The sequence below is a fragment of the Micromys minutus genome, assembly GCF_963924665.1.
Source record: "Micromys minutus genome assembly, chromosome: 18".
Classification (NCBI taxonomy): Eukaryota; Metazoa; Chordata; class Mammalia; order Rodentia; family Muridae; genus Micromys; species Micromys minutus.
The window spans coordinates 14,466,462-14,481,574 of record NC_137953.1 but is presented as its reverse complement, the minus strand read 5'-3'; the positions used below and the strand labels follow the sequence as shown (position 1 = coordinate 14,481,574).

At 48.5% G+C, this 15,113-nt stretch overlaps 1 protein-coding gene across 1 annotated transcript; it reads left to right on the top strand.

Annotated features, from left to right (window-relative positions):
- Positions 1–2,724: 2,724 nt before the first annotated feature.
- On the top strand, positions 2,725–15,113 carry CD8B (CD8 subunit beta; the record flags this gene model as incomplete). Its single annotated transcript, XM_080932138.1, has 6 exons — positions 2,725–2,767; positions 5,193–5,531; positions 7,584–7,682; positions 12,584–12,722; positions 13,133–13,307; positions 15,039–15,113. The coding sequence occupies 6 exons, from the start codon at positions 2,725–2,727 to the stop codon at positions 15,111–15,113; spliced, it is 870 nt and encodes a 289-aa protein (XP_080788264.1).

The window sequence follows — 15,113 nt, the reverse complement described above, 5'->3', positions numbered from 1 at the left end:
CATGCAAATGTTGAATTAGTATATTTTGCATTATACTGTGTTAGAATGTTTGATTTCTTAGGGTTTTTTAAAAAATATTATTATTATTATTTTGTTTTGCTTTTCCCAGACAGCGTTCCTGTGTGTAGCCCTGGCTGTCCTGGAGCTCGCTCTTTAGATAGATCACTCTGGCCTCAAATCTAGAGATCTCCCTCCTGAGTGTTGGGCTCAGAGGTGTGCACCACCACTTCCCGGACAGAATGTTTGATTTTTATAACTGATGTTTGAGCTGCTGGCCTGTGTTTCATCCAAAATGAAACAAACAAAATCCGTGATGAGGTGACTCAGTGGCTAGGAGCACGGAGGATGCGAGTTCAGTTTCCAGCCTCCACATGGCAGCTCACAACCGTCTGTTACTTTAGTGCCAAGAGGCCCAGCCCTCTTAACTACCACAGATTCCAGACACGTATGTGACACACATGCACACGTGCAGGCAAAAACACTCGCGCGCATAAAGTAAAATAAGTACACCTGTTAAAATGCTTTAAATTATTAAATGGATTTAGGCTTGGGTTTAAGATCAACAACTTTTGAACCGTCCTGAACATCTTCTGCCATTTGGGCTGTGTGCACACAGTGACAATTATAACATCAAGATGGCATTCAGCTCTGCCTTCCATATTCTGCAGAATCAAATATTTGGGCCAGATTTCGTTCTTCACGCAAAAATAAACAAGCACAACCATCCCCTTAGCGTGAACTTTTCCTTTAATCAACATTTTATGCATAGCAAAAACTTTCTTTAAAATAATTCTACAGGGACCTGGAGAGACAGTTCAGAGGCTAAGACTTCACTGCTCTTCCAAAGGACCCGAGTTAGATCCCAACTCCTGTATCAGGTGACTTACAACTTTCCAGAACTCCAGCACCAGTGTAATCGATGCACTCTTCTGGCCCACAAACACACAAAATAATGGTCTTTTTAAAAAGTAGAATAAAAAATTTGCTGATAATTGGCTATCAGTAAATGACTGCTTTGTGTAAGTATTCCATAGACCTGGGGGCGCGGAGAAGTTCGAGGGGTATAAAGGAATCAAAGGAAAGGGGTTAAGAAGTCCTGGAGAGCTAGAAGCAGGGAATCAGGAGTTGAGAGTCATCCCGGACCTGAAACCCCTGCTCCAAACACCAAAGAGGCTATTTCCTAAGGACATATGTCCAACAGTTCCATTTGTGAGGAATAAGTTCTTTTGACACAAAGAACAGGTACCGACCGGCTTCTGCCGTAAGCCGTAGATACAGAGCGATCATACTTTTCATTCCTTGGCGGACATACTGTGTCATCTCACGTGGTCCACTTTGTGACCCGTGCCTTCTCCCTTGATTTTAGGAACTACTACTGTGTGGTTTTCCTAGGGCTGTCTACCCTGTGGATATCTGGGCCTTGGAGGGTTCTCCTGGGAACAAAGATAAGAAGACTTTATCGTGAAGATCAGTGGGACTATCAGAGGACGGAGCTCGGGACGTGACTATTTCCTCCTCCCTCTCCAGAACCTTCGAACCCCGTCACCAGGAACTGGTGGGAGTGGGGTGGGAAAGACGACGGATTTGGACACTGAGGTAACCGCGTCTCGATCCTGCTGCCAGCTTAGCCACCACCGTTACCTCTTCTGAAACTCAATCTCACAGCAAGCACGGCTCCAGGGCTGGCCTGGCTGGTGCTTGATGTCACTCGAAATCTTCTGGGTATCTCCCCACAGTCCTTCCCCAGCCTCCCTCTCCCCAGCAGACAGATCAGTCACCAAGGATCAGCTCTTTCAACTCACCTCTGTCAACCTCCACAGGTCTCCCTGTTCTTCGTGGGTTCTGGATGGGGCTTTGATCTCAAAACTGATAAAGAAGCCCCAGGGCAGACAGCACAGTAAGGCGGGCAGGGCAGGACAGAGGAGACATACGGACACCCCAGTCCGTGAGGCTCTAGGTGTAGGTTTAACTTTGCCTCACTTTCGAGCAAGGTCTGGGCCCTTCCTTAGCACTCCAGCATGTCCTTCCTTTCTCTCTTCGTTGGTTAACTTTCTTTCCTCCTTCACAGGGAAGAAGGGGGAGTTACCATCACTCCAGGGCCCGCTGAACTCTGGCACTAGGAGGTTCTCCACAGCTACTGTCTATGCTGACACACACACACACACACACACACACACACACACACACACACACACACATGTAAAGCCTCAGAAGCCTGCCACCACGTGTTCCCCACCACAGTGGACTGTGTCCTCAAACCAAGATGAACCCCTCTTCCAGCTGCTCAGAGAGAACGAATGTGAAGAAGTGTCTGAATCAGGGCCAAGTTTCACAAAGCTGTGAGACCTGCAGTACGCTGACCTCTGTGACTCAGTTGCCCCAAAGTATCAGGCTTCTGTCCTGAGCCCTCCCCAGGAGCAGGAGGCATCACACAGGTGCAACGCCCTGGCAAGACCGAGGTCTATCACTTCTTCATCAGAGAACAGGGTCCTGGTGGGCTCTTTGAAAAGTCAAAGCTTTTGATGTTGTAGAGGATGAGGATGAAGGTGCTCTCTCGCAGGCGCGCGCGCGCGCGCACACACACACACACACACACACACACCACGACTCCGCCCCTGCCCTGGTGGCCCTGCCCTCACTTACCCCACCCACCCAAGCTGGCTCCTAACCTACCTTTCTGTTGACGGAGCCCTGAGGGCAACAGGTGTCCCAAAGATGGCCAAGATGCAGCCACGGCTCTGGCTGGTCTTCAGTGTGAAGCTGGCAGGTAAGACCCAGAGTGGGGCTACCCCAAATCTGCGCTAGAGCGGGGACCTTAGACCTGCAGTCTCAGCAGCCAGAGTCAGGACAGGGGCTGGCCTGTGGTAACAGGGGAGGCTGGTGGGCAGGAGACCCCGAGGATGGGAAGGAGATTTTTCCTCATTACCCAGAAAGGTCTGAGATGCCTAGGGCAGAAGTCACCTCAGCCCCATAGCCTGAACTAAGAGGGGAGGAAGGAAAAGATGGAAGAAAGAAAAGGGAAGAGAGAGATCCAAAACTGAAGGAGAAATGTTGTTGTTCAGGGTGCCCACAGGGATGTGCCCCATGAAGTTCCCAGAGGCCCGATCTGGTTTAGATTAGGGTCTATAGACACATTCATTACTTCCGGGGAAGTGCTTCTGTACACTGGACAGCCATGGCAGGGGACTCACTGTGACCTCCTGGCTCTCTGGTGTCCTCTGTGGCATTCCCTCTACCCCACCCCCCAAGAATCGGCACTGCAGATGGGATGTTGGAGCTGGCACAGAGGTGTGGCCTAAAGATTGTCATTGTGATCAACCCAGAGACTCTGCTTTTTAGAGGAAGACTCTTCCGATATCCACTGGTCTGGTACCAGCTAAAGCCCCAAACTGATTATACTACTGAGGGAGACAGGGCATGCCCTGTTTAGCTCAACTGGCCAAAACTGGAAATGAAACAAGGCCACTTAAAGCTATCTCTGATCGTTCTAGAAAAACCAGGTTCCTCTCAAAATGGAATCCTAGGCTACCGAGCCGATCAAATGAGACCTCCTATGACCTAAAGCCTGGCTGTGCGTGTCCTCTGGGCCTTTTGGGAAGGCTCCTGCCATCTGTGTTTGTGTGGCCCCACTTTGTGTGGGGGTTTCCTCGATTTGTAGGCTCGCAGCTCACTCACCCAAGTCCTGTGACCCGAGTTTGAGTGTGAATCCATTTCACACAGACTCTGGGGGCCTTGAATACAGCTTTCCCCTGAGCTCTGTTTGTCTCTCCCTGTAAGATTTAGTGAGGATTAAGTCAGACAGCACACATACCGTGCCTGACACACGGCAATGTATACAGACAATACCACTTCATATTGTCTTCCCCAAAGAGGCCAGTAACGCAAAACAATAAAAATGGCCACGGTGGCACAGAAACGGAGCCTGAAACTCAGGGAAGGGAGATGGCGCATCTCGGACACAGGGGAGTAGTCACTCTTTGTGTGCAAGTAGAGGCTCGGAGCAGTCTGAGGGTAGATTCAGGATTAGTTTATCACATCAGCCCCAGGGAAGGCCATGGTGGCGTCCTAAGGCCTGAGCCACAATTATAGGCAGAGATCTGACACCAAGCAGCTGGCTCTCCTGGGCTCACACATCCTCTGGCCTGCTTAGCCATGCCTGTCCTTGGAATAACATCTTCGCCATGATCTGCAGGGTGGGCCTCTGCTGCAGGCCAAAGGGAAAAGTCTTTCTAGATCAAACAGGTTTGTCGACACTCTTCGTGGTCTTGGATGTGAAAGAAACTTGATCTGGCCCTCCTTGAGACTTCTCTCCGTGCCTAGAATGCCCCCTGAGATGGTTAGAGTAGCCAGCAGGAGTTCCCTGTGTGTGTGAGCGCTTACACAGGCACCTCCACTGTATGCAGATGGGTTACCTGTGTGTGTGCGTGTCACTGTTTACACCTGACTTGACTTCTCTTTTTTGCCCCTGAAATTCACTAAGTAGCCCAGGCCGGCTTTTCGAGTGTTAGGATTCGAAGTGTGCACCAACATGTCTGTCTTCTTTTCTTTTCTTTCCAACCGTAAACAGCAAGCAGGACAATTGCGGCAAGCCAAGCTGCCCTTCTTTCACTGGGGACCATGAAGTTGGTGACTTCTGAGGTCCCACAGCTGCCACAGGGCAAAGGCTGTGTGCAAGGCCGTGCCTGCAACCCCTTCTGCCTGCCCAGTCTTCCTTCCCATCTAAGACAAAACGAACTTTCCAGCCGGCTTCTGTGATAACTAACTGCCCTGCCCAGAAGTATGGGAAGTCAGTGACAGGTCCATTGCAGGTCTGGGAGGTAAAGACCACCCAGGGTCAGCTCCTTTTCCTCGGTCCAGAAATCGCAGATTGTCTAAACCACACTGTGCCTACAACTCCAAGTTCTTCTCCCAGCTTGCCCTAAGTCTTTTTTCATCTGCTTAGCGCCCATCTCTACAGACTAGATGAGGTGGGAAAACTAGCTTTGGCTTTTGACTGCGGCTCTCTGGATGTGAATCCAGTGAGACTCCAAATGTCAGCATAAGGAGGCTAAAAATCCTGAAGCCAGTCTTAGCCCTGAACTCACTAGGTAACCAAACTTGAAGTTCGGACCCTGTACTTCCAACCACAGATTGAGTGCTAAGATTGCATGCAAATAGCAATAGCCTGGTTTATTTCTTCTGGTTCCTTGCAGTTCTCTGGAGCAGCTCGGCCCTCATTCAGACCCCCAAGACCCTGCTGGTTCAAACCAATGGTATAGCAAACATGTCCTGTGATGTTAAGGCAACAGCCATCTACTGGCTGAGACAGCTCCAAGACCCCACCAAGTACTTTAAGTTCCTGGCCTCCTGGAGTTCTTCCAACGGAGTTACATATGGTGAAGGGGTGACGAAGAATATAATTCTGCCTTCAAATTCATCTGGGAGTCTTCTCAGAATCATGAATGTGAAACCGGAGGACAGTGACTTCTACTTCTGTGCAGTGGTTGGGAGCCCGAAGGTGACCTTTGGGTCAGGGATAAAGTTGACTGTGGGTAAGAATGTTGTCAAGGCTATGAATGAGCACACACACACACACATGCACACATATGTGCACACACGCATAGGTGCGTGTATATACAAATGTGCACTTACATGTGTACATACACATGTGCTTATGCACAAACACTCACGCACAGGGCACTGGAGCTTCCCACTCGCAGTGAGCCGCACTCTGCAGCCATGATTAATCACATCACTGCTAAGACTAACAGAAAAGATACATTGAGAGCTACCCAGGCCAAACACCTTTGAGGGCTGCATACAGCTGGTGGTATATTTGTTCTCCCACTTGGGAAGGGAATCAGATGACACAGGCCAGTCAAAGGTGGATACTTAGGGTTCTGATGGAGACAAAGGCAGCAGTCTCGGGATCCTGAGTACGTGCATACTCTCACAAACACACTCAGAGAGTTTCTGAGGTAGCAGAAAAGCAGCTGTTCTCCGGCTCACCTCTCCTTCTAGGAAGCTGCAGTTTCATGAAATCAACGGTCAAATGCAGAAGTACATTGCAAAGCTCAGACACAGATTTCCATTTTCTAGGAGGCATCTAATTAAGAAGAAATAAGTGCCTTTTACTGAGCCCAATTTATCAAAACAGTGTTGGTATTTCAACAGGTGACCTATTTTTTTTCCATACATGGCATTTGATACGTATTTTATGCATGTGACATATCTGTGTCCAGACTAGCCGTACTGAACAGTGAAGACTCCTTTCTTGGGGGTGGAAAGGGGTCACTGTGAATTGGGGTCACAGTGGCTGGCTATAGTTCTTCCTTCACTCAACCCAGGACTTGGCTTCTCCTTGTCTTGCTTTATACTCACTTGGAGGCTGAAAGTCATGAGTACCCCATGAATCCCCAGAAGTTAGGGCCCTCAGCCTAAGGAGGTATAGAGACAGCCGGGGATAGTGCCGGAGTTAGAAAAACACAACAGCAACACCAGAAACAGAGCGAGCTCTCCATGGCCTCTCTAGACTCTGGTCTCATGGGAGTGGGGTGGGGGTTGGGTAAAGCAAGGATGGGCAGCATGAAACATGGGCTTTGTGGGGTTTTTGTTTGTTTGTTTTGCTTGTTGGTTTGGTTTGGTTTGGTTTTGGTTTCTATGAGCCCCATGCCTTCCTAGTGCTTCAGAATCTGAGACGGGTAGATGGTAATGTTCCATCTCTACCTTTCCTGGCATCCATGTTTCCAAGTCCTGTGTACTGTCCAGCAGCCCAGGAACAGCAGATTCTTCCCAAGGTTCCTTCTTGGATACACTCTCCCCGGTGACAGAAAGCCAGAGCCAGAGCCTACCTGCCTGATCGAAGGGTCCCAGCATCTCATGGTCTCTCTGCTCAGTGCATCAATCCCACAGTCCTCTCCTTCCCCTCCCACCCCTCAGTGTGAGACACTGGATCGAAACTGAGGAGAGGAAAGGCCATCTAGGGAAAGGAGAAGGACCTGGGGCACGGCACTTAATCCATGTCTCTCAGCCGCTGTTGTTCATGTGGGAGGCACAACCATCTCCTTTCTGAGACTGGTCATTGCCAAAGAACCAAGGAGTCCTTTTGTTTTGATTTGTCTTTTGGGACAGGGTTTTTCTATATAGCCCTGGCTGTCCTGAAACTCGTGTAGACCATGTGCACCTCCTCAGACTCACAGAGATCCTCTAGCCTCTGTCCTGAGTGTTGGGATTAAAGGTGTGTGCCACCACACTATGCTAGAATAAGGACAGCAACCCAAGAACCCAAGGTCTTCTGAAAATTTATAGGACACTTCACTATGCCCACTGCTCTCTTAATTCTCACAACTAAGTAGAAGCCATCTTTTTTTTTTTTTTTTTTTTGAGACAGGGTTTCCCTGTGTAGCCCTCCTCACTCTGTAGACCAGACTGGCCTCAAACTTAGAGATCCACCCTTTGCCTCCCAAGTGCTTAAATTAAAGGCCAATGCTACCACTGTCTGGCAGAAGTCATCTTCTTGACAGGCAATGGGAAGTTGAGGAACAGACTGCCTGTAACTCCTGCTGCTTACCTGACTAAGATACAGCTCTTGCTTCTTTCTATAGTTGATGCCCTTCCTACAACGACCCCGACCAAAAAGACTAACCTGAAGACGAAGAAGAAGCAATGCCCGTTCTCCCACCCAAAGACCCAGACCCAGAAGGGTAAGTTTTCCACTGTTGCCCACACAGAAAAGAAGAGCAGCCTTCCACTTCCCCTTGCTTCCTCCTCTTTCTCTTTCCTTCTTTCCTTCCTTGAACAAACATGAAATATTAGCTTGGAGGCCTATTTCTCTAGCTCCAAACTGGTGAAAACAAAATGTACACTTTTGTTGTGTGTGACAGGGACTCAAGAGTCTAGTGAGGTCACACGCACAAATCATTACAGAGTAAGACCTTAAGGAAAACACAGCTAGCCAGACCCTGCCCACAGGTGCTCACAGCGGCACAATCCAGGACAGCCAGAAAAGTGCTCACCACCCAGATGTTCCTCAACGAGACAGGACACGGGGCAACTAGGGCACGTGCAGAATAAAGTTCAAGAGTCACAAGATGGCTCAGCTAGTAGCTGCCCTTGCTGCCAAGTCTGATTGTGTTCTGTCCCCGTGACCAACATGGTAGAAGGAGAAAACTGACTCCTGCAAGTGTGCCGTGGCACTAAATGCCCAACAAGTGAACTCAATCAATCAATCCATGTAAGTTTTTAAAAAAGAGTTGAGCACTGGCTGAGTGTGGGAGTCCAGGGCCTATACTCCGAACATTTGAGAAGCAGAAGCAAAACCACAAGCCCGGGGTCAGCCATAGAGAAAACCTGATTGTGAAAAGAAAGAGTCCAGATGTGGTGGCACACATTTGTATCCCAGCACTAAAAGGTAGAGGCAAGAGGTTCAGGAATTCAAAGTTATCCTTGACTAGGTATCACATCTGAGGCTAGCCTGGGCTATGTAAGATCCTGTCTCAAATGCCACCCCTGCAAAAAATAAAACACTGACACGTGTTTAAGTTAGAATGAATCTTGGAAATGCACAGCGAAGGGTCAGTTACCAAAACAAACAAACGAAACACATTTTAGACTGATAGAATATCTTTAATCCTGGCACTCAGAGACAGAAAGGTAGGCAGATCTCTGTGAGTTCAAGACCAGCCTTGTCTATGAAACAAGTTCCAGGCTAGCCAGGGCTACATGGTGAGCCTTGTCTTGCTACAGTGAAGACCATCTATTGTGTGGCTCCATAGATGGGAAACATCCCTAAATTCTTAAGGTCACAGAGACAGAAATAGATGAATGGCTGCCTAAGGGGGGGGAGGGGGTGGCGGGCATCAGGGAACAGAGTTTTGGTTTTCCTGGGTCTCTCAAGATGCCCCAGAGTTAGAGCCATGATGGCTTCACACCTCTGAGAAGACTCTAAAGCCCTCTGAATGTTTATGCTTTAAGCTTTCAAGGGGGCATGGTTTCCCATGTAGACATAGGCTGGCTGGAGCTAGGCTGTTCAACACAGGCATCAGGATTAAATTCACAATCCCTCTGCTCACAGGTTCTGGGCTTCCTTGGGCTCACAGGTCCTGGGTTATAGGCTCGTTCAGCATGCTCAGAGTTAGTATATGTGCTGCCAAAGCAAGCACACCTGCTCAGAGTTATATACTTTAAGCAGGTGGGGGTTCAGGTTTGCAAAATCAAGCTGCCAACAAGGAAAGGCTTCTAGTCCAAAGGACCAGCCCTTCGCTGACCTTCCAGATTTATATTCTGACAGAACACCTAGCTCAAAGGGTGGGATTCCAACACACTAAAAAGTAAACACCAGGCATCTCAGCTGGAGTAGGCACATGTGTACTTCCTTTGAAGCCACAAGCTCAAACGTATTTCTGGAAAAATACTGACTTCAACCCCCCACACACAAGTTACTAGTAACAAACAGAAAGTTCCTTCTGCCCCAACTCAGAGAACAAACCACAATACCATCCCAGGATGGCTGGGTGCAGGCTGACTTGTTTTACTGAAACACACGAAAGCCCCAGTGAAGGTGCCCCCGTAAAGTCTTGGAGACTGAAGGGCACTGCCTCCCGAGGTCACTGTGGACAGAAAATTGGAACCCGACCAGGTTTGGTGCCTTATGCTTGCAATCCCAGTACCTGGAAGGGTGGGCCAAGGGATTAGAAGCTCAAGACCCTCCTCAGCTACAGTGCAAGTTTGAAGCCAGCCTGGGTTAGATGAGACCCTGTCTCAAACAAATCAAAGCCCTAATCAAAAAAGAAAACCCAAAGCCACAAGCAGAAAGGCCAAGTATCACTGGATATGAAGGAGAAGACAGTGACTCCATTTTATAACATGCCCTGAAAACTTTATTAGAAGAACCGACCGTTGGGCATGAAAAAGCAAACCGCACAAAATACAGCCCCTGTTGGCCTAGCTTTCCAGAAGGCTGAGGCAGGGGGATCACTTGAGCTCATGAGTTTGAGAGTAGTCTGTATAACATGGTGAAATACTGTCTCAAAAGTAAACAAGCCAGGCATGGTGTTCTTGTGTGTACTCTCAGCACTCAAGAAGCTGAGGCAGGGGGATCAGTATAAGTCCGAGGCAGGGGGATCAGTATAAGTCCGAGGCAGGGGGATCGGTATAAGTCCGAGGCCAGCCTGGACTACAGAGTAGGTTCTAGGCCTCACTGAGCTGCAGAATGAGATCCTGTCTATAAGTAAATTTTAGAAGGAAACACACACATGCCAGCATATATTTACACATACATAAATGGTACGAGGGGGCAAAAAAGAAGATTGAGAGGGAGGAAAGAAGAGAGGGAGGGAGAGGGAGGGGGAAGCGGGAGAGAGGGAGAGAGAGAGGGAGAGGGAGGGAGAGGGAAAGAGAGAGAGAGAGAGAGAGAGAGAGAGAGAGAGAGAGAGAGAGAGAGAGAGAGAGAGAGAGCGCTTTTATATATCAAGACAGCAATCGGTTGGAATAAATAACCATTTTCCAACCACAACAGCACCTCTGGCTTCCATGTCACTCCTTCATTTTCCCCTCCCCCTCCTCTGGAGAGGATCCTGGGCTCTGCAAGGTGGTCTCCATCTGCACTGTGCCAGTTGAGCTGCATCTGCAGCCCAGGCCTGAGTTTCTCAGAACTATGAAGTCAGGGGGAACAGTAAGACACCTCCTTGTCTTCCGTCCTCAAAAGCCAAAGCGTTCGGCTGGCGCTGTCCTTGGCGCATCATACACACCTAGCCCGTATTCACCCCCTCCCTCGAGTGTGGAGGGCTGTCTAGGCTTCTTAACTTGGAGCCCAAACCCTCGACTCCATCCTTGCCCCCAGGAGGCTTGGCTCTGTGCTTCAGCCCTCTAGGAGATCAGATCAACTATGGGGCTGATCTGAGGCCAGAGAGTATTGGGGAGAGATCTAGGACATTAAGAACACAAGCCCTGCCGCTTAAATAGCTTGCAAAAATCACACAAGCCAACAGATACCTGACTCACAGAAGAACAGTCACAGAAGTGACTGTTGTAAGCAGACAGGCTGAAGTCCACCCAGAGTCAGGGCTGAAATAAAATCATTTGTCTCCCTCTCTCTCCCATGAAGGCACACAGGACTGTCAGAGATTAAAGCACCAGTGGCCTGGGCCAGTCGGGTGCACCGTGGGGTGGGAGGGTAAAGGAAGCCATCCAGCAGTCAACTCCAACCCAAATGGACATCTGTGGTTTAGTAGTTCCCATTTTCCGCTTCTACCTCGGAAGGTACCTACACACAGAAACATGCCAGAATGTTCTCTGAAGGGCTGTTTATAAAAGTAGCACACAGGAAGCGGCTAAGATTCCCATCAGTGGCTAAACTCGGTGCTGCTGGGGAAAGACGTGCTGGTCTGCCTAAAGGAGGGGGAGGGGTGCGTTTGCAGGGATGGATACAGTGCAATGCACTGTACAGAAAAGGAGACAATCAAGAGGCTGGGGGTGTAGCTCAGATGGCACAGTGCTTGCTTAGCATGCACAAAGCCCTGGGTTCAACTCCTAACCCTGCATAAATTGCCCATGGTGGCCTACAAGTGCCATCCCAGTACTTAGGAAGTGGAGGCAGGAAAACCAGAGACAGAGGTTGGAGAGATGACTTTTCAGATTAGGGCACTTGCTATGAAAGCACTCCGCCCTGAGTTCAAATCATGAGTGCCCACCTAAGAGGCTGGGCACAGCAACACACATCTGTAAATCCGACTTTTGGGGGTGGGGCAGAGACAGGAGAACCCCTGGGGTTTGCTGGCCACCAGTCTAGTTCCAGGTTAGTGAGAGATGCTCTTAAGAGGATGAGGTAGAAAGTGACCGAGCATTACCCTCTGGTCATCACACACACACACACACACACACACACACTCACACACACACACTCACACACACATACACACACACTCACACACACACACACTCACACACACACACACTCTCACACACACACACACACACACTCACACACACACATGTGCACACTCTCACACACGTATGTGAACAATGAAAACTGGGTTTTTAGACGAGAAGGAGAAGGATGCCGAATTATCAGTGTTGGTCTGTGAGCATTCTAACCCCATGTAAAATACAATGAAAATATAGCTGTCTGGCTTTTGTTGTTGTTGTTGTTGTTGTTGTTTTTGTTTTTTTTTGTGTGTAATTCAAGTAAAGAGATTTTTTTTTAATAAACAGCAAAATCTTATTACTAGGCATAACATGTGTCTACTTCCTTTGAAACAGCTCCCAAGTCTTACTGGCATTTTAGAAATACGGAAGTATCATGGCATTCCTACATAAAACTACCTCAGTGATATTTACAGTGATATTAGGATGTCTGCTTAAAATGCAACCGGGGAATGGGGGGGGAGAGGCTGCCTGCTGGGATGGGGGGGGGGTGGGGGACAGGGGAAGTCACTCAGATCTCTGTGAGTTCCAGGCCAGGCAGGGCTGCAAAGTTAAGACTGCATAGTGAGACCAGGTGTCAGAAAACAAACAAGCCAGCCAGTGACACTCTCTGGGAGGATGGGCTGCTCCTTGCCATGTCTGAATCAGTGTTGAATGTGCGTGTCACATGTGTCTTTTGCAGGCTTGACGTGTGGCCTCATTACCCTCAGCCTGCTGGGGGCCTGCATCCTGGTTCTTCTGGTGTCCCTCGGTGTGGCCATCTATTTTCACTGTGAGTCTGTGCCTCCAGACATTGAAGGGTCCCCATTTTGCTACCTGAAGTGTGTAGCTGGGATACTTGGTTCACTAAGGTAGCAGAATAAACAGTAAACTTACCTCCACTAAACCTTATGACTTGCAAGAGGCTCTTTCTGTTTTTGAGAGACTTGGGGAGTTCGGGGACTTGAACTCAGGGCAATGTTGGGTACTTTCTACCACAGAGACACACAACCCTGCCCCTGACCCAGGCTATTAAACTATGGAATAGATGACTGAATAATTTCAAACACTTTCAAACCTATATGACCAAACAACAAAAGTGTGAAATGTGAAGGATCTGGGGACCACCTAGCACCCCAGAAGAAGCTGCGGGTGTTGGCTAACCATGGTGCCTTCCTCCCTGGCTCTGGGGTTTGATGTTACTGATCCACCAACCAGCGCTGACTTGTTTGTTTCTGCTCTGCTCTTCCAGATGTGCAGAGGAGAGCCCGAATTCGCTTCATCAAACAGTAAGTGCTGTTCTCCAAAATGTCACCAATGGGGGACCTGAGGGTTTGGGTGACTTGGCAGAGTGTCTGCCTAGCAATGCCCAGCAACACATAAACCAGGAACAGTGGCTTACTCCAAGCATGAAGCAGGAGATTTCTGTGAGTTTAAGGCTATCCTGGTCTACAGAGTGAGTTCCAGGACAGCCAGGGCTACACAGAGAAACCCAGAAAGAGGAAGGTCCCAGTCAGCCTCAGTTACATCGAAAGTACAAGGCCAAGCTCACAGCAGATCCTATCCCTTGAATAACTAACCAGCTACATACATTTAAAAACATATGAAAAAAATACCACTCTGTATCTGTCAGTCCTTAGCAAAAGGCGTGTCCAAGACAGAGGCTGGGGTTCCCTGACTTCAGGTCTACGATCTCATCCCCAGGCTCAGATGGTGTTCCCGGATTTGATTCAGTGCTGCTGCTTTGAGACTGGGTCTCTTATATTCCTCTCTGGTCTCAAACTCGATATTCGCATTTAACTACCAATCCTCCTGCCTCTCCCTCCTGAGTGCTGGGACTACGTGCATGTACCGCCTGGAATATGAGTGCTGAGATCAAATTCAAGGCTTGGTGCACACAGGGAAGACAGCAGCCAACTCAGCCCCAGCTGATTTTTTTTTTTTTCTTCAGCATAGATGTTTCTCATCTGCCCGCCATATATATCAACTTGATCCTGAGAATACATACCTACACACACACACACACACACTCGGAGAGGGGGAGGGAGGGAGGGAGGGAGGGAGAGAGAGAGAGAGAGAGAGAGAGAGAGAGAGAGAGAGAGAGAGAGAATGTATTTGAGACCGGATCTGAAAGGTTAGCCTTGAGATCTTTAACCCCTGACCCCAGTTGGTTTGTAGCTTTGAAACCTTAAAAGAAATGAAAACATAAAATGTTGGGTTTCGTGTTATAGTGCAGGTGTGGACACGGCAGTCCCTCAGATCAGCTCAGGCCTCACAGGACAGTTGTTAGCAAACTCAAGGTGCAGTCTGAGGCAGATATCACAAACCTTCTGTGATGGAGCTTCCACAGTGACCCATCGCCTCCGGCCTCCTGCAGGCATGTGTGTAATCAGATCATCTTAGAAAGTGCTTCAAGAAGCACTATCACTCAAAGCTAGGAGGTTTTATCATCTGTGTGTGTGTGTGTGTGTGTGTGTGCACTGTGGCAGGCAGAATAGCTAGTTCGGGGCATTGAGCTCAGATCATCAGACTTGGGAGTAAAAGCACCTATACCCATTGTGTGTGTGTGTATGTGTGTGTGTGTGTATGTGAGAGAGTGTGTATCTGTATTTGTGTGTATGTATGTGTATGTATGTGTATGTGTGTGATAGAGTGTGTGTGTATATATGTGTGTGTGTGTGTGAGTGTGAGAGAGAGTGTGTGTATGTGTGTGTGAGAGTGTGTGTGACAGAGTGTATCTGATTTTGTGTGTATGTGTATGTGTATGTTTGTGTGTGAGAGAGAGTATGTATGTGTGTGTGTGTATGAGAGAGAGTGTGTATCTGTACTTGTATGTATGTGCATGTGTGTGTATGTGTGTGTGAGAGAGAGTGTGTGTGTATATATGTGTGTGTGTATGTGTGTGAGTGTGTGTGTGTGTGTGTGTGTGTATGTGTGTATGTTATCTTATTGTGCTTTGGTTTTCTTTGTTGTTTGTTTTTTTAATTTTAAGTTTTTAAATGATAGAAGTGGACCTTACAAGCCATTCTAACATAAAGTCCTCAGCCCCAGGCACACCTGCCTCTTCTTCCATCTGCCATTGCTTTTGCTGTAAGAAATAGAGCAGAAGCGTCACTGGCCTGGACGTAGGAGTCTTACAACTTGCTGTTGCTTCCCAGGTTCCACAGATGATCAGCATCCACAGCAGACAGCCTACAGTACGGACTGAGAAAAGGCAAGGTCTGGATCACTGA